Consider the following 27,505-nt stretch of genomic DNA (forward strand, 5'->3'; position numbering starts at 1 on the left):
ATAAAATGCACGTTAAACCAAAAATTCTAAAAAATAAAAACATAAGATTCTATAAAAAATGTAAAGAAGAATCCACTTTAACTAAAAATCGTTCTGAGAATTGGCCAAAAAATACCTTAAAAAATGCAACAAATTTTTCAAAAATAAAATTAACAAAAAACCTCTAAAGAACGTAAAGAAAAAACGTCCAAAAAGGAATCTTTCATAAAAAAAAAACATCAAAATTTTATGAATAAAAAGAAAAAAAATCGCAAAACAAATAGTTGGACTCGAATCTAAAAACTTTAACCATTAATTTAGAGAATAAACCGAATAAAACAAAAGTAAAACCTTCCACCGCAAGCACCGCAGATAATAATTAGCAGAATATTCCAGGACACAGGAAACAGCCAACCCGATAAACCTATCTCCACAAAGCAAAACTTCCGTCCTCGCAAAACCTCATTTACCTCTTTAACCTTCTCCTTTCTCATCCGATTTTCCTCAATCGAACTAAAAGTCTCATTCTCCTCCAACGTAACGAACTCGTACACAACCCCCTCCGTCGTAACTTCCTCCACTTCCACGCTCACATTCTGACTACTCGAATGTCTACTTAAATACACCCCCGTCCACGCCACCACCAAAATGGCAGAAGTCACCCCAGCAGTGGCCGCTTTATTCGGTAAAACCATCTTAAGACACTTCTTCACTTTGTACAACCGAAAAGTGAACTGAACTGACCTGAAGTGGTGTGATTTGTTGTTAATGCTCTTATCAATTCTTCTGTTATCGAATGAGTTGTGAAAGTGGAAAGGAAGAGGGGTCATCGCGTGGTTCCGCCGAAAACCAATCATGGAATTTCGTTTGGAGGTTTTTTTTCGTTTGTTTGATTATGGTTGGGTGAATTTTTCGATTAAATTTTATGTTGGCACACGACACTAGCGGAATTGGTGCGGAATAAACGAGATAAGTGGTGCTGCATCCCACAGGTCAATTAAACAATCGGCGGGATAATCATCATAACAGACGACGATTTGAAGAGATTTTTGGGGAGGAATCACTCATGAGAACAGATAATTATTGTGCCCAATTGAAGATAACATTATCAAAATTCCTCCATAAAAGCGCTATTTTCAACCACCCCCATCTCAAGAAGTGTAACATTTCCGCGTGTACTCTGATCGTCGGCGTGAAAAAAATCTTATCAACAGTCCGAAGAGATTCCAGTTTCCGCGCATGAAGCAAAGGGCAATAAACAAGGCCTCATTTCTTTGCCGATCGTCGGTTACAAAGTTAATGATCTGTGGATCGTCAACATTACATTACGCAGCAACTGTTTGTGTAATGTCGTGTAATTGTATTTTATTACCTTCCATCAAAATGAGGGAGAAAAGACTCTTGAGGTGGTCGTTTCAATTTACAATAGCCGAAGGCCGGTTTTGTTGTCGATGACAATTTAGCTTAAAGTCTTCATCGATCGTGATGGGGAGTCGGAGGTTTTCTGGTTTTTCATTAAAGTGCCTCGAGTTGTGATAATCATCGGCAAAATGTAATAAATTTAATTATCGGGTTTCGATCTGAGAGGGTCGTTAGTGTGGTAATTATTCAAGAGGTAGTTTTATCAAATATGCATATGAGGTGGTTAAGACAAATATCGATGAGGAAGATCGATTTTTCGTTTTTTTGAGGAAAATTCTTCGTCACTGTCACAAAATCGTCCAAAGAATTCCCTAAGAAATCCCCCAAAGAATCCAAAGAATGTAAAACTAAAAATTGTCCTCAAAGAATTCGACAAAAAGGAATTTTCCAAAGAATCTAAAAAATCAAAGCGTTCAATAAATCCTTCCGCAACGAATCTTGCACAAAGAATCCGTACTCTAAAAAATCTAATGAACAAAAAATCCCAGAGAACCCTCTAATAATGTCAGCAAAGAATTCTAAAAAAATAAAATAGAAAAATCGGCCAAAAAATTCCTGAATGAATTTTTCAAAAAGAAATACTCTAAAGACTCGAAAATTCCAGAGAATTCTTCAGTGAATTCTTCAAAGAATTCTAAAAAAAAAATAATAGAATAATCGGTCAAAGAATTCCGGAATGAATCCTGCAAAAAATACTCCAAAGAATCTAAAGAATAAAAAATTCTAGAGAATCCTTAAATAAATTCTTCAAAGAATTCTAAAAAAATAGAATAGAAAAATCAAAAATAAAATAGAAAAATCAATCAAAAAATTCTAGAATAAATTTGACAAAAAATCTAAAAAAATGAAAATAAAAAATTATCTAGAAAATAAAAAAATTAAATTCGTCCAAAGAATTTCTTAGAAAATCCTACAAAAAATCTTTGAAGAATCTAGAATTAAAGAGTCCTAAGAAGCCTTCGATAAGTCTTTCAAAAAAATCCTAAACATTAAATAAAAAAATCGTAGAAACTGTAAACTTAAAAACAGTCCAAAGAATGCGGTGGAAACAAATTCTCCAAAAAATCTTGAGAATCAAAGAGTCCAAAAAATTCTCCAAGAAATATTTTATAAAATTCTAAATCGTCCAAAAAAATCCTCAAAGAATCCTGCAAAAACAAATTCTCCAAAGAATCTAAAGAATCTAAAGAATCTAAAGAATCTAAAGAATCTAAAGAATCTAAAGAATCTAAAGAATCTAAAGAATCTAAAGAATTGAAGAGTCTAAATAATCCTCCGATGAATTCTTCAAAAAATTCAAAAACAAAATAAAATAGAAAAATCCTCCAAAGAATTCCTCAAAAAATCCGGCAGAAAGAAATATACCAAAGAATCTAAAGAATTCTCCAATAAATCTTTAAAATAATTCAAAAAAATTAAAATAAAAAATCATCTAGAGAATATAAAATTAAAAATCGGCCAAAAAATTGCTCAAAAAATTCTCCAAAGAATTTAAAGAATCAAAGAGTCCAAAGAAGTGAATGATGGATTCTTCAAAGAATTATAAAAAAAATTAAATAGAAAAATCGTCCAAGAAATTCTGCAAAAAGGCAAACATACTCCAAAGAATCTAAACAACAAAAATTCAAAGAATCCTCCAATAATTTCTTCAAAAAATCAAAAAAATCGTCTAAAAAATTCAGCAAAAAGAGATTCTCCAAAGAATCTAGAGAATCAAAAAGGCCAAAGAATCCTATGATGAATTCTTCAAAGTTTTCTAAAAACAAACGTTTGGAACATATATGTATAAAACTAAAAATTTAAAGAATTCATTCAAAGAAAAGAAATTTTCCAAAGAACTTAAAGAACCAAAGAGTTCAAAAAATCGCCTGACGAGTTCTTCAAAGAGAAAAACCGACCAAAAAATTGTTCAGACAAATAATGCAAAATAATCTCTAAAGAATCTAAAGAAACCTCCCATGAATTAAACAAAGAATTCTAAATAAATTAAATAGAAAAATCGCGTAAAGAATTTTTGCAAAAAGAAATTTTCCAAAGAATCAAAAAGTGCGAAAATCCTTCAAATAAAATAGAAAAATCGCCTGGAGTATATAAAACTAAAAATCGACTAAAGAATTTCTTAAAGAATCCTCCAAAAAGTTTTATAACAAATTCTCTAAAGAATATAAAAAATCGAAACGTTTAAAGAATGTTCCGATGAATCTGTCAAAAAATAAAAAAAAATAAAATAAAATAATCATCTAGAGACTGTAAAAATTAAATTCGTCCAAAAAAATCCATAAAGGATACTGTAAAGAATTCTATAAGAAATTTCCAAGAAATTAATCTAAAACAAAGAATTTTTGAAGAATTGTAAGCATGCAAATCTGAAGAATCTCAATCCCAAAAAATTGAAGAAAATATTCAAACGAAGAGAAACAAAGAAAGTAAAGAAAAAACCGAAAAAATAAACTAAAAAACAAAACATTCTTAAAATCTAAAGAATCCAAACATTTCCATAGATAAACATGTGACATTAATTGAATTCCTCTCCTCGCCCGAGACGTCAAAACCCCATAAAACCGTCACTTATCTCCCCAAATCGAAGCGTTTATAAAATGCAAAACTCACTTTAAAACACCTTTAAAAGCCGAATTTTTCCCAGATAACGTTCATTAGCAAAAGACGCGCGTCTTCGTGCCTCCTGGGGAAATATTATGCGAAGCATTTTCTTAAAAGCGGAAAATTTATTTACCTATTCTCTTTATAGCATCAGTTTAATGTTCGTATTTTTCCGTCGAATGGATTATTATAATGGAATCTTGAACGCGACGTTGTTTTGAGGGCGTTGAAACGACGAAGATGACGGTTTCTGTCAAAACGGTGAATATTTTATCGGGCACAAGATGAGTAATCCCGTGTCAAATGTCACCGCTTTCGGCCAAACCTGACCAAAAGAAGGTTATCACAGAATTGTCATAAATCACGGCTATTATAACTCGATGAAATTATGTAAATTCTCCGCGGAATTTTCTACAGTTTATGACGGTTTCTCTAGGAAAATTGATAAAAATCGCCGTTGTGCCGTGTGACTCTACTCTTAGACTCCACTTCCACGCTACCTACTGAATAATAAATCGCAAAATGCTTTGATCAAATAAGGGAAAGCACTGCTGCGATATTGTGTGGATTATATCCCGGGTTTAATAGAGGTAATGCGCCGTAATCATAAATTATAAACGACAAATGGATGAGAGCATTTCTTCAGTTTCACGTCTTCTTCTCGTGCAAGGTGACCACTTTGACTTGACCTCCATCGAATTTTCAGCTTATCGCATGTTTGGAATTAGATTAACTGGAGGGCTAAAAACGGCAGTTGAAAAACATCGAAGCAGGTTTGTAATTGTGACAGTTATTTTCGTAACAAGTTCTGAAAAAGCTGTCTACCGCCAACGGCAAGGCCTTTCTCACGCCGGTGATTATACAGTCAGCTTTTTCTACCCTTTTACTAATAAGATAATTGAGGAAACATGACTGGTCAAGTGAAAAATTAAGCTCGAGTTTATTTATATTTATTTTTGAATATTTATATACACTCACGTTCAAAAATCTTGCACCCCCTTATAAAACTATAATAAATATCAAAATTTAAATATGGGCTTAACTGAACTTTAAAGTTTATTAAAAAAAAAAATAAAAAAATTTTTTAGGTTCGTTCAAAAGTAAAAGTTTCTAAAATATTACTTGTAACATAAACACTTTAGAAATAGTAACCTCCATAAATTTCATCGTCATAACTTAAAAATTAACAGATACAAATTTTATTAAAAAATTGAAAATTTTTGGTTCGTTCTGAAATAAAAAATTCTAAGATCTCTATTTCTTGTTCTAAAATGTTGTGCTTGGATGCAGTAAATGAACACTTTAGAAGTATAAACCTCCATAAATTTTATCGTCATAACTTAAAAACTAACAAAGATACGAATTTTATTATAAAAAAGTAGAAAATTTTTGGTTCGTTCTAAAATGAAAAATTCTAAAATCTCTTGTTCTAAAATTTTGTGCTTATGTGCAGTTAATAAACACTTTAGAAGTAGTAACCTCCATAAATTTCGTCGTCATAACTTAAAAATTAACAAAGATACGAATTTTATTAAACAAAAGTTGAAAAATTTTGGTTCGTTCTAAAATAAAAAATTCTAAAATCTCTATTTCTTGTTCTAAAATGTTGTGCTTTGGTGCAACTAATGAACACGTTAGAAATAATGAGCTCCATAAATTTCATCGTCATAACTTAAAAACTAACAAAGATACGAATTTTATTATAAAAAAGTTGAAAATTTTTGGTTCGTTTTAAAATGAAAAATTCTAAAATCTCTATTTCTTGTTCTAGAATTTTGTGCTTATGTGCAGTTAATAAACACTTTAGAAGTAGTAACCTCCATAAATTTCGTCGTCATAACTTAAAAATTAACAAAGATACGAATTTTATTAAACAAAAGTTGAAAAATTTTGGTTCGTTCTAAAATAAAAAATTCTAAAATCTCTATTTCTTGTTCTAAAATGTTGTGCTTTGGTGCAACTAATGAACACGTTAGAAATAATGAGCTCCATAAATTTCATCGTCATAACTTAAAAACTAACAAAGATACGAATTTTATTATAAAAAAGTTGAAAATTTTTGGTTCGTTCTAAAATGAAAAATTCTAAAATCTCTATTTCTTGTTCTAAAATTTTGTGCTTATGTGCAGTTAATAAACACTTTAGAAGTAGTAACCGCCATAAATTTCGTCGTCATAACATAAAAATTAACAAAGATACGAATTTTATTAAACAAAAGTTGAAAATTTTTGGTTCGTTCTAAAATAAAAAATTCTAAAATTTCTATTTCTTGTTCTAAAATTTTGTGCTTTAGTGCAATAAATAAACACTTTAGAAATAATGATCTTCATAAATTTCATCGTCATAACTTAAAAACTAACAACGATACGAATTTTATTATAAAAAAGTTGAAAATTTTTGGTTCGTTCTAAAATGAAAAATTCTAAAATCTCTATTTCTTGTTCTAAAATTTTGTGCTTTCGTGCAGTTAATAGACACTTTAAAAGTAGGAACCTCCATAAATTTCGTCGTCATAACTTAAAAACTAACAAAGATACGAATTTTATTATAAAAAAGTTGAAAATATTTAGTTTGTTCTAAAATGAAAAATTCTCAAATCTCTATTTCTTGTTCTAAAGTTTTGTACTTTAGTGCAGTTAATAAACACTTTTGAAGAAGGAACCTCCATAAAATTCGTCGTCATAACTTAAAAATTAACAAAGATACGAATTTTATTAAACAAAAGTTGAAAAATTTTAGTTCGTTCTAAAATAAGAAATTCTAAAATCTCTATTCCTTGTTCTAAAATGTTGTGCATTGGTGCAGTTAATGAACACTTTAGAAGTATAAACCTCCATAAATTTTATTGTCATAACTTAAAAACTAACAAAGATACGAATTTTATTAAAAAAAAGTTGAAAATATTTGGTTTGTTCTAAAATGGAAAATTCTCAAATCTCTATTTCTTGTTCTAAAATTTTGTGCTTTAGTGCAGTTAATAAACACTTTTGAAGTAGGAACCTCCATAAATTTCGTCTTCATAACTTAAAAATTAACAAAGATACGAATTTTATTAAACAAAAGTTGAAAATTTTTTATTCGTTCTAAAATAAAAAATTCTAAAATCTCTATTTCTTGTTCTAAATTGTTGTGCTTTGGTGCAACTAATGAACACTTTAGAAATAATGAGCTCCATAAATTTCATCGTCATAACTAAAGATCCTACAAATTTTAATAAAAATTTTTTTTAATAATTTTAGTTTTGCCTAAAATGGAATACAAAAATGTCAAGGGTGCAAGATTTTTGAACGTCAGTGTATATTTACATTTATTTTTCATTTCGCCGCAATTTCCATATAAATTGATTCACAGGTAATTCTCTCCTTTGAAAGGATCAATTCAATGCAGAAATTTTATAATCATAACTACAATATTGGAAACAATGTTCCTTCCGAAATTTCCCAGGTTAATCCCAGAAAAAGAAACCAATTTAGGGATTACACTCCGTCTTTCCCGAAGGAATTCCCTCTCTTCCCTTAATGATATTTTAATCCTTTCACAACCGCGATCCTCACTCCGTTACCATTAGGTTTTCATGGTACTAAAAGAATCCAAAAATTTTACGCCCCTTCGAAATGAAATTTATCAGCGGAATGAGTCGAACCTTTTACTATGTTTTACGAGTCCGGAGGGCGAATCCTGTCACCCGGAATTACAGAGAAGGCGATAAAGAGTGTAGTTGATTGTGGCGAGGAGTTATGGATTACCCGGATTTTTCCGGGGCGAGCGAAGCGAGCGAAATTTCGCGCATCCTCCACCGAACCAATTAAATTAGCCCGTCCTGACTTTCCCCTTTAATGTACTCTAGCGAAATTAACGTTGCTGGCGTGTTTGCTTACAATTTCCTATGGCTTTCAGGATGTGTACCTGCGATGTGAATATTGTTGTGGTAGCAGAGAGTAATAGTCGATGCCTATTTACTTTGATTTAGTTGGTAAAAGTGCAGGTTCCATCGCGATCGATGAAGATATTACGTTTAATCACGCGACAGAGTTGCCAACCGGAGAAACTTTTCAGAGCCTTGTAAATTATTTCACGCGGCTTCGTTTATTTCAATTCAATGAAAATTATAAATTTCGTTCTGTCGGATTTAAATTCGAATACGTGTTTTCTTACTAAATAAATTATGACGTTTCGATCCGTAACATATCCGGTACAGATAAAAATAAGTTTCTTGTTGGAAATTTACATTCGTGCTCGCGGGATTCAAAAAATCTCATTTTTTTCGTTCTTATTATTTTCCCAATGTTTATGTTCGTGCTTGCACTTTTATCTTGTTTTCAAGTCCACAGTTTACATAATGGGATGCAATAAAATGCACGGTGCATAAAACTCGGAGCAGTAAATTGCGTAATAAAATAAAGTTTTGTAAGAAAGAAATGTACAGGTATGGAGCCACTTACGGAGCTATTTGTGATCATTACAGCAGGTGGTTGGCCTTACCTGAAACAAAAAAAAAAGATAAAGAAAAATGTAATGACATGCATTTTTGGGGTAAAGTGCCACTTCGCGCGCTTGATGCACAAATCACTCTTAGATTGGTAACAAATGGAGGCAAATTATGATATGGTTATTTCGAATAACAGTTGGTCGACATGACAATAGACGGGATGACGCCCACTTTGTCTTCATTTAGCAAAGTGGAAGAATGCGACGCCCACTGAAAATGTTGAATTTAGAAAACGCGCTCCAAGAGCCTTCCAGAGATTCTAGGGATCAAAGCGTTCAAAAGAATTTTCTGGAATTCTAAAGAAGAAACGTAATAAGCGAGAAGAAGAATCTGTACAAAATCTACAAGAATCTGTCAACAATTTCCAAGGAAAATCTTAAGAATCTAAAAATAGAACAAAACTTTTTAACTCCAATTCTTCGAATTTTACTGTTTTTGGATTCTCCGAGGTTCTCTAATGCTCAAAATTCTTCCCTTATTATCGGATTTTTCAATTTTTTCGGGAATCCTCGACTTAACGAGTCAACTTCTCTGGAATTGTCTTTAAGATTTCTCCTGCAAATTTTTAGGATTTCTTTGATTCTCGAGATCTCTTTTAGATTTTTTGGGATCAAAAATTAAACAAAAATGTTCTAAATAGTGTATTTGGAATCTCTGAGATTCCTTAAATTCCCCACATTTCTTCAGGATTTTGGGACCTTCGATTTAAAGTGTTAACTTTCCAAGATTTCCAGATATTATCTTTTAGCTTTTAGATTTCTCCTGCAATTTCTTGAGATTCGTTGAATTCCTTTGATTCTCGAGATTTCTTTTAGATTTACCGGGATTCTCTGACCATTCTAATCGTCAAAACAAACGAAAGAAGTAAAATAATAAAAAAAAAACGAAAAAATTTGAAGAAATCGCAGGAGACAATACAGAAATATCTAAAATCTAAGAAATCCCAAAAAGTGTCTTTCCAATATTTACCGACTCGTCAAATTTATTCTTAGCTATCTTCCATTTTATCTCAAGTCAAACGGTATCAAAATGAAATATTGTCGAAAGCGCATAAACACCCAACTTCTCTTTATTTTGACGTCGACACGAGACTCCTGAATGCTCGACTCGTGGAAATCGGTCGCGTGCTCGACCGTTCCTTCCATTTACATTATTAATAAATCACCGATAATTTTTATCGTTAATGAATATGTAAAAGATAACCTTTCCGTTACGATTGCCAACAAAACAATCATAAAAAAGAGCAAACCTATAAATAACAATTTGCATGCGTGTGCAATCCAACGAATTTTAGACAGTGGAGGAAAATTGTATTTATAGATCCACGGAAATAGAAAGTAGGTTTCAAGTGAATGACACTCTCAGCCTATTTCCGATGTAATTTGCATGTTATTACTATAATTCGATTATTGGGAGTATCGTTGCATTGGACAATTTACGACATACGTGACACCATAACGTTATGACAAGCATACATATGCGAGTTTATGGTGTCATTAAATTACGCGTTTTATCGCTGTAATTCTATATTATGAATAAATAAGTTCAGACTAGTTAATTGTAAAATTGTGAGCGCAGTCGGTAATGGCGAATCCGTCGTACGTCTGTTACGCATTCTATTTAAGGCAAGTCGTATCATTATCACTGCGGATGCCCCATCTGTAAGATTTAATCAGCGACGTTCCTTCCAGACAATACAAGAAATTTACATTGAATTTGGTCTGCCCGCTGTATGTATAATTACTTATTTATTTCATACAGAATCGACACAATAGAAGAACCGAGAACGCCATAAAACTCGCTTCAATGTAACATTTTGATTTATTTACATGGTGTCTACCATCAAGAAAGCGGAACGGAACGTCTTTCCCTTAAAACGCTCCACAAATTTCCAAGATGAAGTGCACACGGAGGTCTGCATGTCGCCTTTATCTTCTTTTGTGTTCCCTCGCTTTGTTAACTCGTTATATCGTTTTTTGTTCATTGAACACAAACGAACATGAACAATATCATCGTTTTTTTGTTCTCCGGACAATGGTAATTAATTTAAGCGGATTTTAACCCGCGAAAAATAACGTTGAAAAACGATTTTCGCTGATTTGTCTAACGACTCGGAATACATTACGCTATCAGTGCTTACGTTGCTACGGCCATAATTCAATTTTCCCATTAACGGCTCCGGGCGTTTGACAGACAGGGTTGCCAACAAAAAAGTTTCGGTTTTCTTAGGTAAATGACGATTTTCTTCATAAAAAAGACCGTTTTTGGGCCTGTGTTTGCAAAGTAGAGATAAAAATGCATAAAATAATAAAGTTTTATCGAGATTCAACGAGATTCTGGAGAAATTGGCTGAAATGTGTGCTTGAAATCCGTAAAATTCGTCAAAAAATCAAATAAACATGAAACTAAATAAATAAAAATTTGATTTTCGCTCTAAAGAAACGGTTTTTAAGACTTGAGGTTTTTCTAAAAATTTTGTTTCTTCTATTAAAATTTTGGTATTTAGCACAGTGCAAAAACAAGTCGAAAGTAGTAAAATCTCAAAATTTGTCTGTTCTGAGATTAAAACTGCTAAAGTTACGAAAGTTAATAGGTATAAAGTGGAGGCAATTTTTGGGTACAATTCCAAAATAAAAATTTCTAAATAATTTGGTTTTTCTTCTAAAACTTTGGAATTCAGCACAGTCGATAAACAAGGCAAAAGTAGTAAAACCTCTAAATTTTACTATTTTGGGATTAAAACTGTCAAAGCTATGAAATTAAATAGAAACTAAAGACAATTTTTACTTCACATCCAAAATAAAAATTTCTAAATATTTTATCCCTTGCTCTAACTTTTTGGAATTTTGCACAATTGAATAGAATAGAAAAACTTCCAAATCTGACTGCTTTGGGATTAAAACTGCCAAAGTTACGAAATTTGATCGAAAGTGGAGGCAATTTTTGGTTCATTTTCAAAATAAAAAAAGTTATGATAATGATAAGCTTTTAAAATTGGTAGAAATGCGTTTGAAATCCGCAGAATTCGTCAAAAATTCAACTAAATTTAAAAAAGAATACAATTTTCTTTATAAAAAAAACGGGTTTTAAGGCAAAATTTATTTGCAAAGTGAAGATTAAAATGCATCAAATAATAAATTTTTATAAAGATTCAACGGTTAATTCTAGAGAAATCGGCTAAAATGTGATTGAAATCCGCGAAATTCGTAGAAAAATCAATTAAATTTGAAACTAAGTAAATAAAAATTCGTTTTTCTTTCTAAAGAAAGGAGTTTTTGAGGCTGCATTTGCAAAGTAGAGATTAAAAAACATAAAATAACGAAGTTCTCTTAAGATCCAACGGTTGATTCTGGAAAAATTGGTAGAAATGCGTTTGAAATCCGCAGAATTCGTCAAAAATTCAACTAAATTTAAAAAAAAATACAATTTTCTTTATAAAAAAAACGGGTTTTAAGGCAAAATTTATTTGCAAAGTGAAGATTAAAATGCATAAAATAATAAAGTTTTATAAAGATTCAACGGTTAATTCTAGAGAAATCGGCTAAAATGTGATTGAAATCCGCGAAATTCGTAGAAAAATCAATTAAATTTGAAACTAAATAAATAAAAATTCGTTTTTCTTTCTAAAGAAAGGAGTTTTTGAGGCTGCATTTGCAAAGTAGAGATTAAAAAACATAAAATAACGAAGCTCTCTTAAGATCCAACGGTTGATTCTGGAAAAATTGGTAGAAATGCGTTTGAAATCCGCAGAATTCGTCAAAAATTCAACTAAATTAAAAAAAAAATACAATTTTCTTTATAAAAAAAAACGGGTTTTAAGGCAAAATTTATTTGCAAAGTGAAGATTAAAATGCATAAAATAATAAAATTTTATTAAGATTCAACGGTTAATTCTAGAGAAATCAGCTAAAATTTGCTTGAAATCCGCGAAATTCGTCGAAAAATCAATTAAATTTGAAGCTAAATGACAATTTTTCTTTATAAACAAACGGTTTTTTAAGCAGTATTCGCAAAGTAGAGATCGAAAAGCATAGATAATAAAGTTTTATAAAGATCCAACGGTTTATTCTAAAGAAATCGGCCGAAATGTGAGTGAAATCCGCAAAATCAACTTATAATTGCATAAAAAAATGAGTAAAACTGCTTTTTTAGAAGAAACAAACGTTATTTTTTTTGCCATAATTTAATTTTTCCATTAACGGCAACCGGGCGTTTGACAGACAGGACTACCAACATAAAAAGTGGCGAGACGATTAACTTATTTCGTACGAAACTCGTTCCAATTTAGTTGTAAATAAAATCGTGTAAAAAAAGTACGAAATAGTTCTAATTCCACCTGTAAACCCCCAAAATGGAGCGAAATAAAAAAGAAACTTCCTCCATTCCGCGCGGTTTTATTTGGCGGATGCGCCAGGCTAACGCCGCCATAATGAAAGAATAACACTCTTTTACCAAAGTCACCGAATAAAAATAAACTGCTAAACTTTCCTAATAACAACACCGACCGGCTTTCGCAGTTTTTCTCTCCTGAAAGTTTACACGTTATCCCCCGATATTTAATATTTCAAGTTTAGTATTCGCGTTTAATTAACGGTAACGCGAAACCGAAGAAAATCAGCGCTCGGTTCGTTCCAGAGCTTTATTGTTATTAAAGATACCAAAACACGAGTCGTGTTTGTTTACATCACGATAATTTATCGCGTTTTTCTCCGGTCGTGGGTCGGATTTGTGCCTGTAGAGGTGTAAAGTTTTATTACAGCGGTTATAAACTCTACGTGTGAATATATAAAATTGCGAGCGCTGTTAAACTTACAATTTGTTCTATGAGTGGAGGGTAATGATCACATTGAAGCCACTAACGGTTTTGGCTTGAGATTGGAGTTGCGTAGAATGCGGTATTTCACATTCTGTGATCCGGAGACATTAATAGCCACATTAAAGCCGGTAATGGCACGTTTATTTTCATTGTTATTAGAACGTGGCCATGTTTGGATGGATTTTTTACAATTGGCGTTTTTAATACATGATCACGCTATCGCCAGTAATGGATTCTTAGACACAACGCTCAATTGGCGCAGAATTTCGCGAGGCGATAAACTCCCATCTGTATGCGAAAAGCACTTCCTCTTGTGTTCAAAGTGATAAATAGCCGTAAAACACAATATCCTTATTTATTTATAGTTCTTTCTTCGCGTAGGAGGCCACCTCTGACCCGTCTGACCTATTCAAAGAAAAATTCAAGCACTCATGGTCAAGCCACCACCCATAAATCTCCCGTTTTCGTGCCCACGGATAATAATAGCACTGAAAGGTCTTGCACCCTTATTAACAGTTCATTTGCAAACAATTTAATGTCAGCAAATTCCTGTTTTATTCGCGCATGTTTCGATGAACCGAGAATGCTGTACCTCTAACAGCAGCGGCATTCCAATGGCGAAGAAGGACGTCACGGTCTGTTACAAACGTCCCAACCAAAGCAGTACCAATGGAATTTTATCGGCAGCTGATGGTCCGCATGGGAGGGAAACACATTCAAAACGAGAAGTCTTCAACAGTTCAATAAAATAATTACAAAAAAAGCGGCAACAACCTGTTTCTTCAGTACCTTTCTGTACTTGGAGGTTTCACGTATTTGTCATAATTCGCTCCGAGAGGCTTTAAATTAGTTCATTGTTGCCAACTTTCAGGAACTTTCGCGCGACCACTGGGGAAAAGTTCATTGCTACCAACTTCCAATTCGAAAACTCACTGAATTTGACGCTAATGACAAGGATCCGGTCTCTAATCAGTTACACGACTGTTCTATAGGTTAGCTGTAGTTTCGCACGAATTCATTTCAACTTTACGCTACATTCAAATTGAATTTCCTGCTGCTGGTGATAAAAAAGCGCGGGTTTTACGTGGACCAAAAGGGTCAAACCGGAGCTAAATATGTAGCGAAAAACACTGCACTGCCCACATATCCACAGTCAATTACGTAGTGATTACAATTTGCCCTTAGGGCATCGTAACCCTCGTTAAAGTAGTATCCAATGAGCTATAAACAACACCAGTTAAGGTGATAATAAAATTGAAAGTCTTCCAAGTTACGATAATGGATGTCTTAATAACTGCATTTCTTGGACGCTTCTTCCGCACTATATGGGCAACAGGTCTGTTTAAGCGCCGACGAAATTTGCGTTTTCTAAAGTTGAAGTGCCTCCTGATTCTAAATCGGAAGCTCCGAAAGGTCAAGACATATTTGCAAAATTCGTCGAAAAATCAACTAAAGTTTCCAGCTAAATGTCAATTTTCTTGAGGAGTTCTTTGATTCTTTAGATCCGTTCTAAAAAGCATTTTTCCGATTTTTAATTTTACATTCTTTTTGACAATTTTTTAAGAATTCTTTAAAGATTTAAAAAAGGATTCACTGGACTCTTTAATTCTTCAGATTCTTTGAAGAATTTCTTATAGAATTTTTTGCAGGATTTTTTGAACATTTTCTTAGGCGATTTATAATTCTACATTTTCGAAACTTTAGATTCTTTAAATTCTTTAAATTCTTTAGATTCTTTAGATTCTTTAGATTCTTTAGATTCTTTAGATTCTTTAGATTCTTTAGATTCTTTAGATTCTTTAGATTCTTTAGATTCTTTAGATTCTTTAGAGAATTTGTTTTGGCAGACTTATTTAAGGAATTCTTTGAACGATTTTTGTATTTTATTCTTTTTAGAATTTCTTGAAGAATTTATTGGAGAATTTTTTGCAATTTTTGATTCTTTTTGACTCTTGGAAGAATTTCTTTTTAAGGATTTTTTGAGGATTCTTATATTATTCTTATTTATATTCTCTAGACGAATTTTATATTATTTTGTTTAGAATTCTTTGAAGCATTTATCGGAGAATAATTTGGATTCTCTGATTCTCGAGATTTTTTGGATATATAATATAATAGATATAACACTTTTAATCAAGATTCAATGGCTGAATCGCAAGAAAACAGCAGAAATCTGCACGAAATCATCAAAATTCTTAGAGAAATCCGCTTATTTCGATGCAAGACGACGATTTCTCGCTGATTTTCGATGTTTTCTGGCTTGAATTCGCAAAGAAGAGCTCGAAATCTACAAAACCATCGCTTTTTATCAAGATTCAATGGCTGAATCGCAGGAAAACAGCAGAAATCCGCACGAAATCATCAAAATTCTTAGAGAAATCCGCTTATTTCGATGCAAAACGACGATTTCTCGCTGATTTTCGATGTTTTCTGGCTTGAGTTCGCAAAGAAGAGCTCGAAATCTACAAAACCATCACTTTTTATCAAGATCTAACGGCTGAATTGCAAGAAAACAGCAGAAATCTGCACAAAACCATCAAAATTCTTAGAGAAATCCGCATATTTCGATGCAAGACGACGATTTCTCGCTGATTTTCGATGTTTTCTGGCTTGAATTCGCAAAGAAGAGCTCGAAATCTACAAAACCATCGCTTTTTATCAAGATTCAATGGCTGAATCGCAAGAAAACAGCAGAAATCCGCACGAAATCATCAAAATTCTTAGAGAAATCCGCTTATTTCGATGCAAGACGACGATTTCTCGCTGATTTTCGATGTTTTCTGGCTTGAGTTCGCAAAGAAGAGCTCGAAATCTACAAAACCATCACTTTTTATCAAGATTTAACGACTCAATTGCAAGAAAACAGCAGAAATCTTCAATCAAAATCAAAATCAAAATCTTCAAAATTCTTAGAGAAATATATTTGATAGTTATATTGTATAACTAATGCGGAAAGTTGTATATTTCACACGAATGTGTTCCACGAGTCGAAGACAGAAGAGTGAAACATTCAATCAGCACGCGTTTTACAATAAACTTTTTTTATTTTATTTGAAGAATGTTAAAAAAAAAACAAGAAATTGCAAGAATCTAGTCATTTTATTAAAAGAAATAACTAAAGAATTTAGAAAAAAATTGACCAAGATTCTAGTATGAATCAAAAAGTAAAGATCGAATAAAAAAAGAGTACCAAAAACCGAATTTTAAAGATCCTAAAAATAGTGAGAAACCGAAAAGAATAAAAAGAAAATCTAAAGAAAACGCAAGAAAAATCAAAAAACAACAATTAATAGTGAATTCAGACAATTTGTTGCCCGAGCGCTAGCGCAATCTCGCGCATCAGAATGCAAGTGGCTTCAACGTGATCATGAATTTCACCCTGACCACCTCGCATTTAATTAAACTAATTAGCGCGGCCTTCTATTTCAGAGTTCGTGGTAACGTCTTCTGATCATTGATATGCGAATTTGGACGCACAAATCGTCGCGTAAAGATGAAGTTAATCGTTGTGTAGGTCGCAAAAGAAGGTAATTTTTGCATAATGATCTTTTTCAGCTCGCACTTAATTATACAGTCCGACGGATATAATTATGGTGTTTGATTTTGTTTTTGCGAGGGTTTCGTGCGGATTAAGTTTGGGACGTCCCGAGAGATAAAATCGAGGGGAAAGTAGAATTAATTTGAAGATGTAATTAGTCGGTTTTAATCAAACTGTCAGTCGATTTTTTTCGGTTGGCATTCCAAACGCCGCAGGAAGCATCTCTCATTCTCAATTATTGCAATTTTCAAAGCAAGTTGACATGGCTTCCTGGGAAAGCAGTGTCATAAATTCCGGCTGTAGCACAGACGTCGACAACATAATTTCGCTATTTCATGTCTCTGGCACTAGCGCGCGTTTTTTCCCATACCGTTTATTAAGGACCATAAAATTACCGCGCGTAAAAAATAATACAAGGCTATTGAGGGAAAATTGCCAGACTTGAGCGTCAATTTACGCTGCATTATGTGCTCTTAACTTCGTTATACGTGTGTGAGAGGTGGCGGTTTCCGGAATGGAGGAGGTGCATCGGGAATGCTTCAAATTTTGCCAGAGCATCCGAGGTAATGGCTTTTCTGTTTTAACGAGACGTGTTGCCGCTTGATTAAACCGAAAATTTAGCGCAATTAGAGACGAGGGTCGGGCTGCCATTGTCGCTTCAAGGGCACTCGGCGGCGGTTATTGGGGCGGCGGCAGCACGTTCTCCCTATTGGTAATAAGCAAAAACACCAAAATTTCGGATCAGATATCAAGAAGGGGTTAATCTCCCGGAGGAATCAGTGTATCAGTCTTAGGGAATCTGGGGAAATCGGTTGGAAATCAGGGAAATCAATAGAAAATCATAAAAAAATTAGGGAAAATTTTACGAAACAACAAGGAAATAAGAGAAAGTTTGACGAAATAACAAGTAAATAAGGGGAAGTTGGACGAAATCACAAGAAAATAAGAAGAATTTGGATGAAAACACAAGGAAATCAGAAGAATTTAGACGAAATTACAAGAAAATAAGTAGAGGTTGGACAAAATCACAAGGAATTCAGAGAAATTTGAACGAAGATACAAGGAAATCAGGAGAATTTAGGCGAAATTACAAGAAAATAAGTAAAAGTTGGACGAAATCACAAAGAATTCAGACGAAGTTTTACAAAATAACACGGAAATACGGGAAAGTTCAACGAAATCACAAGAAAATAAGTGAAAATTTTACGAAATAACAAGTAAATAAGAAGAAGTTCGACGAAATCCCAAGAAAATAAGGGAAATTTGGACAAAAACACAACGAAATCAGAGGAATTTAGACGAAATTACAAGGAAATAAAGAAAAGCTTGACAAAATCATAAGGCAATAAGGGGAAGTTGGACGAAATCACAAGGAAATAATGAGAATTTGGACGAAAACACAAGAAAATCAGGAGAATTTAGACGACATTACAAGGAAATAAGTATAAATTGGACGAAATCACAAAGAATTCAGGGGAAATTTGCGAAATAACAAGTAAATAAAGGGAAGTTGAACGAAATCACGAGGAAATAAGAGGAATTTGGACGAAAACCAAGAAAATCAGAGGAATTTAGACGAGGTTACAAAGAAATAAGGGGAAGTTTGACCAAATCACAAGGAAATAAGAAAAAATTGGATAAAATCACAACGAGATAAGTGGAATTTAAACGAAAACACAAAGAAATCAGGGGAATTTAGACGAAATTACAAAAAAATCATGGAAATTTAGACGAAATTACAAGAAAATAAGAGGAATGTGGACAAAAACACAAGAAAATCAGAAGAATTTCGGGGAAATTATAAGGAAATAAATAGAGGTTGGACGAAATCACAAGAAATTTAGGTGAAGTTTTACGAAATAACAAATAAATAAGGAGAAGTTAGACGAAATCACAAGGAAATAAGAGGAATTTGGACAAAAACACAAGGAAATCAGGGGAATTTAGACGACATTATAAGGAAATAAGTAGAAATTGGACAAAATCACAAGAAATTCAAGGAAAGTTTTGCGAAATAACAAGTAAATAAGGAGAAGTCAAACGAAATCACAAGGAAATAAAGGGAATTTGGACGAAAACACAAGAAAATCAGAGAAATTTAGACAAAATTACAAGAAAATCAGGGAAATTTAGACGAAATTACAAGGAAATAATGGAAAGTTAGACCAAAACACAAGGAGATTTGGAAAATTTAGACGAAATTACAAAAAAATAAGTAGACGTTGGACGAAATTACAAGGAATTCAGGAAAAATTTTACGAAATAACAAAGAAATACCCGAAAGTTCAACGAAATCACAAGGAAATAAAGGAAAGTTTTACGAAAAGTAAATAAAAGAAAGTTGAACGACACATCACATGGTAATCAGGAGAATTTGGACATAAACACAAGGAAATCAGGAGAATTTAGACAGAATTACAAGAATATAAGGAAAAGTTTGACGAAATCACAAGGAAATAAAAGAAAGTTTTTCGAAATAACAAGTAAATAAGGAGAAGTTGGACGAAATTACAAGGAAATAAGAGGAATTTAGACAAAAACAACGAAATCAGGGGAATTTAGACGGAATTACAAGAAAATCAAGGAAATTTAGACGAAATGACAAGGAAATAAAGAATGTGGACGAAAACAAGGAAATCAGGAGAATTTAGACGAAATTACAAGGAATGAAGCAGAGGTTGAATGAAATCACAAGGAATTCAGGAGAATTTTTACGAAATAACAAGTAAATAAAGGGAATTTAGACAAAAGAAGTTGAACGTAATCACAAGGAAATAACGGGAATTTGGACCAAAACACAACGAAATCAGGGGAATTTGGACGACATTATAAGGAAATAAGTAGAGGTTGGACGAAATTCCAAGGAATTCAGGAGAAGTTTTACGAAATAACAAGTAATTAAGGGGAAGTTAGTCGAAATCACAAATAAATAGGAGGAATTTAGACGAAAACACAAATAAATCAGGGGAATTTAGATGGCATTACAAAAAAATAAGTAGAAATTGGACGAAATCACAAGGAATTCAGGGGAAGTTTTGCGAAATAACTAGTAAATAAGGGAAAGTTGAACGAAATCACAAGAAAATAAGGGAAATTTGGACAAAAACACAAGAAAATAAGGGGAATTTGGACAAAAACAGAAGAAAATAAGGGGAATTTAGACGAAATCACAAGAAAATATGGGTAAGTTGAACGAAATCACAAGAAAATCAGGGGAAGTCAAGTGTAGGCCATTTTTGAGAAGTATTAACCCCTGGAACATCAATTCCCCGAATCTGCATAACAATTCCTCCACGGAATGCCCTTCAGTCCTCGCATTTATTACGTTTACATGCCATCTGAGGTCTCCCAAGCCGATGCATCATTGTCACCTCGATGAAAACATGCATTATTCATACCAGCGGTGTTGCTCCGGGTGATGTTATGGGACCCATTGTGGATGCATCCATTAGACCACGACACTTTGAATAATCAGGACCGGAGCGAACACACTCCGACGTCATTCATGCGAATATAATTACCGAAAAACACGATGCAAAAGTCACAAGGCAGTGATAAGGCAAAAGGAATCGATCGAAGAAAAAGTGGTCGTGTCATCCGGAGGCGAGTGTTGCCAGTGACGTGCAGAACTCTTTATGATGTCAGTGTTGACAAGACTCCGCTTCTAGATGCACTCGATATCAACGAACTTATGCGTTATTAATGCGAAAAATTTCGATTTTTACGGGGTTCTATTTTTATCTTCCTTTCTAGGGTATCTTAAAACAATTAACACTGACCTAAAGAAGTACCTTCGCGACCTTGTTCTCATTATCAAAGCGCCGGAAGGAATCAAGGGCGACAATAATTTAGGTTATGAACTTTCAACGAGATTAGATCTTTGACATTTCTAACAACAATAGTGGTATGACGAAAAAATTAGAATTTTAATGAAATTCCAACGTATCGAATTTACTTTGTTTGACAAACGCCGTAGAAGCAATATCCGTGAAAGAAAAGGTTCAGCTTACAGGAATCCATCAAAGTGACTGTCTAAATTCGTAATTTATCATTTACTGGAGATAAATGTCACGATAAAGAGACGTTTCATTATTAAAATTGCCAAGCTCACATTTCCTACACTTTGTTTCATTGATTTTTGTGAGGGTTTGACGGAAATTCTTCGGAAAATTCTTCAAATCAAAGCTCGAGAACGATTCTATTCTAGGGCTTCCAGAGATTCGATTTTTTTTCTATGGTTTCCAGAGATATTGTTCCTACCAAATATTCGAAAATTCCAATTTTTTTTAGGATTCGGAAGGAAAATTCCAAGAATCTTCAAAAATTCTAAATTAGTTCTCTTTTAGAATTCCAAAGATTTCAAAGATCTACGAACTCAAAAGTTCTCAAACATTCTAAGATTTCTCAAATATTCTTGTGATTCAATGAATATTAAAGGTTCTAAACGCCCTCAGGATTTCTGTGGTTCCAAAGTCTCTCATTTCGCGAATTTAAAGCAGTTTAACATTTTCTGACTGTTTTTATAGTTTCGAAGAATTCTTGGAAATGCAAATATTCCAAAGACTTTACAGATTTCAGATATCACATAATATTCTTAAAATTCTTAGGATTTAAAAATTGCAAAGATACTTAAAATTCAAATAATTTTGAAGATTCTACGGATGTCAAAGATTTTAAACGTTCTTAGGCATTCTGCGATTCCAAAAAAGTCTGATTGGTTATGAAGAATTCTAAGAATTTCCAAAATTTGAACTAAAAATTCAGTCTCCATATGTTATAGAACAAGTAAAGATCCTAAAAATCTTCGAAATTCCTCAGATTTAAAAGTTCTCAAGCATCCAAAGATTACAAATTTCACAAATTCGAACGAGTTTCAAGGATTCTAAATGTTCCAAATAGCCAATTGCAAAAATTCTACATATTTCCAAGATTTAAATATTACAAACATTCTTCTGATTGCCATAATTTCAAAAAATATTGCAAAGATACTTAAAATTCCTATAATTTTAAAGATATAACAGATTTTGAAGGTTCTACTAGTTCTTAGAATTTCTGCGAATTCAAAACCTCAGATTTCGCGAAGTAAAAGAAGTTTAAAAATTCTGAATGTCTCAATGTTTTCGAAGAATTCTTAGAAATTAAATATTACAAACTTTACTTTAAAGATTGTAAGACTTAAAATATTTCAAAGACACAAAGATTCCAATAAGTTTGAAGATTCTACGGATGTCAAGGTTACAAAGTTACAAAGTTTTTCAGACTTTCTGCGATTCCAACGTATCTGAAATTCAAAGATTTCGCAAGATTTAGAGAGTTTAAAATATGATCTCTCTGAGATATCGGTGTATTAGTCTTAGGATATCACTAGAAAATCTGAGGAAGTCAGACAAAATCGCAAAAAATCAGAGGAGTTTGAAGAAAATCAAGGGAAAATAGACGAAATCACAAGATAATCAGGGGAAGTTAGACGAAATCACAAGGAAATCAGACAAAATTGGACGAAATCACAAGGAAATCAGGAGAAGTTGGACAAAATCATAATAAAATCAGAAGAAATTCGACAAAATCACAAGGAAATTAGGGGAAGTCAGGTGAATGCCATTTTTGAAAAGTATTAACCCCCAATGGTCTTGAAAAATTCTTAAAAATGCAAATAATTCAAAAATTTCATAAATTTTAAATATTAAAAAATATTCTTATAGTTTCCAGAATTTCAAAAATTGCAAAAATACTAAATATTCCAATAATTTTAAAGATACAATAAATCTTGATTTTTCTACGCATTGTTAGAATTTCTGCGATTCCAAACCCTTTGATATCACGAATTTAAGAAAGTTTAAAGATTCTGAATGTCCCAATAGTTTCAAAGACTTCTAAGAAATATTCTAGAGACTTTAGACATTTTAGAAATCACAAAATATTCTTCTAAATGGTTAACAAATTAATTGAAAATCAAAGAGAAAACTAGAAAATCTGAGAAAGTCAGACGAAATCACATGAAAACAGGGGAAGTTAGACGAAAACACAAGGAAATCAAGAAAAATTAGACGAAATCATAAGAAAATCAGGGAAAGTTAAACAAAATCACAAAAAATTCAGCGATAAAATTAGGGGAAGTCAGCTGTATGCCATTTTTGAGAAATATCAACTCCGGACAATAGGAAACCACTTAATCAAGAAAATCACTAAAAAATCAGGGAAAGTCATTGGAACATCAAGAGGAATCAACAGGAAATCACTAGGAAATCTGGGGAAGTCAGACGAAATCACAAGAAAATCAGGAAAAATTGGACAAAATCATAAGAAAATCAGGAGAAGTTAGACGAAATCACAACAAAATCAGCAAGAAAATCAGGGGAAGTCAGGTGTATGCCATTTTTGAGAAGTATTAAGTATTAAGTATTGAAGAATTCTTAGAAATGCAAATGTTCCAAAAATTCCATAAATTTTAAATATCACTAAATATTTTTATGACCTCTAGGATTTCAAAAATCGAACAGACACTAAACATTTCTTAATTTCGAAGATTTTACGAATATCAAAAATCTCAAACAGTCTCAGACTTTCCGCAATTCCAAAGTCTCTGAAATTTGAAGATTTCACGAAATCCAAAGAGTTTTTTCCCGATAGTTTTGAAGAATTTCCAAAATTCTAGCTTTCCATTTCTTGTAAATAAACCCCAATTTCGCTACCCTCGCTCTTCCCACATTCTTCCTTGCCACGGGCACCTGGCACCCTAAATGACCTGCCACCACAAAGTCCATTTTCTCGGTTAATTTCGGCCCGTCAACGCGGACTTCGATCAATCAAGTCCCACCCAAGACTGCGGTCCCTTCTGTCATGATTCCCGTTTCCGGTCCAGCCGGTAATTTGCTCGCGAAGATTATTGCTCTTTGCGTGTGTGTGGTATTTCGGAGATTCTTAATAACTCATAAAACTAAAATATTCCCGTCCCACTGAGTATAATTCATTCAGATCCGAATATTATATTACTAAAAAACGATGGTAAAATGAAACCAGTAAGGTGGAATTTGATGTTATAATTATAACATTGGGGGATTTATAGCCGTGGATTAACTAACGTAATCCATAAATTTTCTTGACGACGTCTGCTGGATTCAATGAGTGTTTTATTACATTACACGTTTTCATGTGTTTATTGTTATGGCGCTGTAAATATTATTCTATCGTTCGACGACGAGGCGGATCTACAGCAGACGCCCTGTATAACGCCCGGCCTTGAAACTAAAAAGGCGAATTTCCACGTCCTCCATTCATCATTGTTTCCTGCTCCGATTTTATTCGTTGTAAATCACCGGACTGCAATAAATAACAACCGTTCTTATGGTTACCATTACAATTATTTTTTAATGGTATATGTAAACGTCTCGGTGGTGTGGTATAAATCACCGTATCGTCGGACCCATGGGTCGCCATATCATTGTTTGATCACGTTCGTGATTTTTTAAACAGTTTGGGGCGATTTGAAGGCGATCTAATTCAATGGAGGTGCATCGTTGTCGGAGGTCCCCTAGGGAACAACGGGAAAACTGGACGGGCGGTTTACACTCCGTACCACGACGAAATGGTCTAGTTTCGCTCCTCCGGTCTCCCCTAGCTGTCGTCCGTGACTTGTGGTACCTCATGGTACAATTTTTTCATGTTTTCATTCGTCATTGTGTCCCATCCCGTGGGATGATGGTTTGAGAATGGAGAAATGGAAAAATCCGGTCCGCAAAACAGATCATTATCCTTATTACCTCTCGCTGTTAATATCAAATTATGGATATTATCTACGCACACAGCGAGGAGCCAGAATTGAAATTAATTAATCGATCGACTGGTTTTTGTGTACTTCCTCTAATAACAAGTTGCTTTTTGCATATTAATGGCTGAAAAAACAATATAATAAATTGGTGGAATGTATTAATAAGACGTTTCCTGGGAATTCTGCGCCATTGAAATATTCGAAAATTATGGAGGTTTATAGCTGCAACCAGATAAACACTTTTTATGGGAAAAATGACGTGGAATTGATAAGAAAATTGACTTTTTAATGTCACTGAGTTATCGCGCGGTCTTATCAAAAAGTGTGTCGAAGTGGGTAGATAAGATTTTTTGATGAAATCTGTTTTGTTGGAAATACGATATTTATAAGTGAAAAGCGTAGATAATGCTAGCAAGTCCCTGAGGATCTCAGATAAACCTGGATAATCCTAAATAATTTTAAGGAATGTTAAAGAATCCTGGATAATCCCAGAAAATCCAAATGGCATGAATTCCAGGGGCTGAAAATTCCTAGAGAATCTTTACTAATTTGGAAAAGTCTTCTAGACACTTCTGGAGGCACAAAAAACACTGAGCACTTTAGAAATTAGAACAAATTTTTTTGAATTAAAAATTTCCAATATTTTATATAAAAATTCGTAACTCTCGTAATTTTGGTGCTACAGCAATCAAATTTAGGCAGATTGCTATTTTTGATGCGTTTATTAACTCCTATAAATCGCTAAATTGTAAAGCCAAAAATACAAATTTTAGAATTTTTTTCTTTAAGTTGAACCAAAAATTTACAATATTTTATACAAAAATTCATAGCCCTCGTAATTTTACTGCTTCAGCAAATAAATTTTGGCAAATTGCTATTTTTGATGCGTTTAGTAACTCCTCAAAATTGCTAAATAATAAAGCCAAAAATACAAATTTGAGAATTTTTTCTTTTTAAGTTAAACCGAAAATTTTAAATATTTATAGAAAAAATCGTAACTCTCCTAATTTTAGTACTACAGCAATGAAATTTGAGCAAACTGCTATTTCTGATGGGTTTATTAACTCCTCCAAATTGCTAAATTATAGAACCTAAAATACAAATTTAAGATTTTTTATTTTTAAGTTGAACCAAAAATTTTCAACATTTTATACAAAAATTCATAACTTTCATAATTTTAGTGCTACAGCAAATAAATTTTAGCAGATTGTTATTTTTGATGCGTTTAGTAACTCCTTAAAATTGGTAAAACCAAAAATACAAATTTTAGAATTTTTTCTTTTCAGGTTGATCCAAAAAATTTAAATTTTTTATAAAAAAAATTCGTAACTCTCGTAATTTTAGTGCTATAGCAATCAAATTTAGGCAGATTGCCATTTTTGATGCGTTTATTAACTCCTATAAATCGCTAAATTGTAGAGCCAAAAATATAACTTTTACAATTTTTTATCTTTAAGTTGGACCAAAAATTTCCAATATTTTATAAAAAAAAACCATAACTCTCGTAATCTTAGTGCTTCAGCAAATAAATTTTGGCAGATTGCTATTTTTGATGCGTTTAGTAACTCCTCAAAATTGCTAAATGATAAAGCCATAAATACAAATTTTAGAATTTTTTTTTCAAGTTGAACCAAAAATTTTGAATATTTTATAAAAAAAATCTTAACTCTCGTAATTTTAGTGCTACAGCAAGCAAATTTTGGCAAATTGCTATTTTTGATGCGTTTATTAACTTCAACAAATTGCTAAATTATAGCCAAAAATACAAATTTTAGAACTGCAAATTTGTGGATTCTGGATTCCATCAGTCTGAAAAATTTTGAGATCTTAAAGCCCGGAAATTTCCAAAAATAGAAAAATAAAGCCTTAGAAATTGGGAATTTTGCACAATTAGAATAATTTGAGAAAAGCCTGAGGTCTTGAGAAACTGAAAACTGTGCCTAAAATTGTGGGATTTTATCAAAATTGAGAAAGCCTTAAAACCTACGATTTCTGAAAAATTAGAAAAAACTGAGCTTTGTAACGTGAGAAACTGAGAGCTCAGCCCAGAAATTAGGTTTCAGTAGCCTAAAAAATTCTAACAGAACTTGAGAATTCTAAAAAATTAGAGCTCTATAGTGTGAGGACCTTTGAATCCTGAGAATCTGTAAACTAGACCCAAAACTGAGATGTTAAACCTTAGAATTTGGGCATTTTAAATAATTAGGAAAATTAAGAGATATGAAGATCTGAATTAGAAAGAATTGAGCTTTGTAATGTCAGAAACTGACAACAGAATCTGTAAATTTTGCAAAATAAAACTACTATGAACTTGAGAACTGAGCCCAACTTGAGATGATAAGAAAATTTGGGCTTTGTAAGTAAGAAGCTCAAAAACAACAACCTTAAAACGCAGCGACTTCGAAGTGGTTCAAAAACATATTTTCCACGCATAATCACCAAAAACTGAACTATTTATGTTATTTTCACCCAATTTAAACCGTCTTTATCACAATGCAGATATACTAAAACCTCGGGTCACAGTAATTATCAACCTAATTATTATAAAAATTAATGACACACTCCACTCCTCATCCTTGACAACTTCCGCATAAATTTTCCTCGCAACAACACTGATACAAAATTTACGACAATGCAAACATAAAAAACACGAAATTTGTGAGCAAGAACCCGCTGTGAAATAAAATCCGAATTATTATTAATGTCCGTTGTAAAGTTATCTAATTTCTACCTTGACCACACCTCGAATTTCCTTCCATTTTTGTTACGTAAACAAAATGGTCGCCGATGTGCATAAATCCTTGAACTGAACCAACCCCGGTAAAAATCTTGAAAAATTCCACTTTATCTCCTCAGCGATAAGCGGCGATAATTGGCAAGCATTTACCCCCA

At 32.8% G+C, this 27,505-nt stretch overlaps 1 protein-coding gene across 2 annotated transcripts in view; it reads right to left on the reverse strand.

Moving 5' to 3' along the window:
* Nucleotides 1-27,505, reverse strand: part of LOC148175873 (mannosyl-oligosaccharide alpha-1,2-mannosidase IA-like) — a 57,045-nt gene that overhangs the window by 14,715 nt on the left and 14,825 nt on the right. The window contains exon 1 of one of the 2 annotated variants that reach the window (XM_088034194.1): nucleotides 450-824. The exons of the other annotated variant lie outside the window; for it this stretch is intronic. Within the exon in view, the coding sequence (XP_087890320.1) occupies nucleotides 450-809 (360 nt within the window). The 5' untranslated portion in view covers nucleotides 810-824. Of the gene's footprint in view, nucleotides 1-449; nucleotides 825-27,505 lie in introns of those variants that run through there. 2 annotated transcript variants of the gene reach the window in all.

Source organism: Gnatocerus cornutus, chromosome 4, assembly GCF_029298725.1.
Source record: "Gnatocerus cornutus isolate USDA-ARS CGAHR chromosome 4, icGnaCorn1.1, whole genome shotgun sequence".
Lineage (NCBI taxonomy): Eukaryota > Metazoa > Arthropoda > Insecta > Coleoptera > Tenebrionidae > Gnatocerus > Gnatocerus cornutus.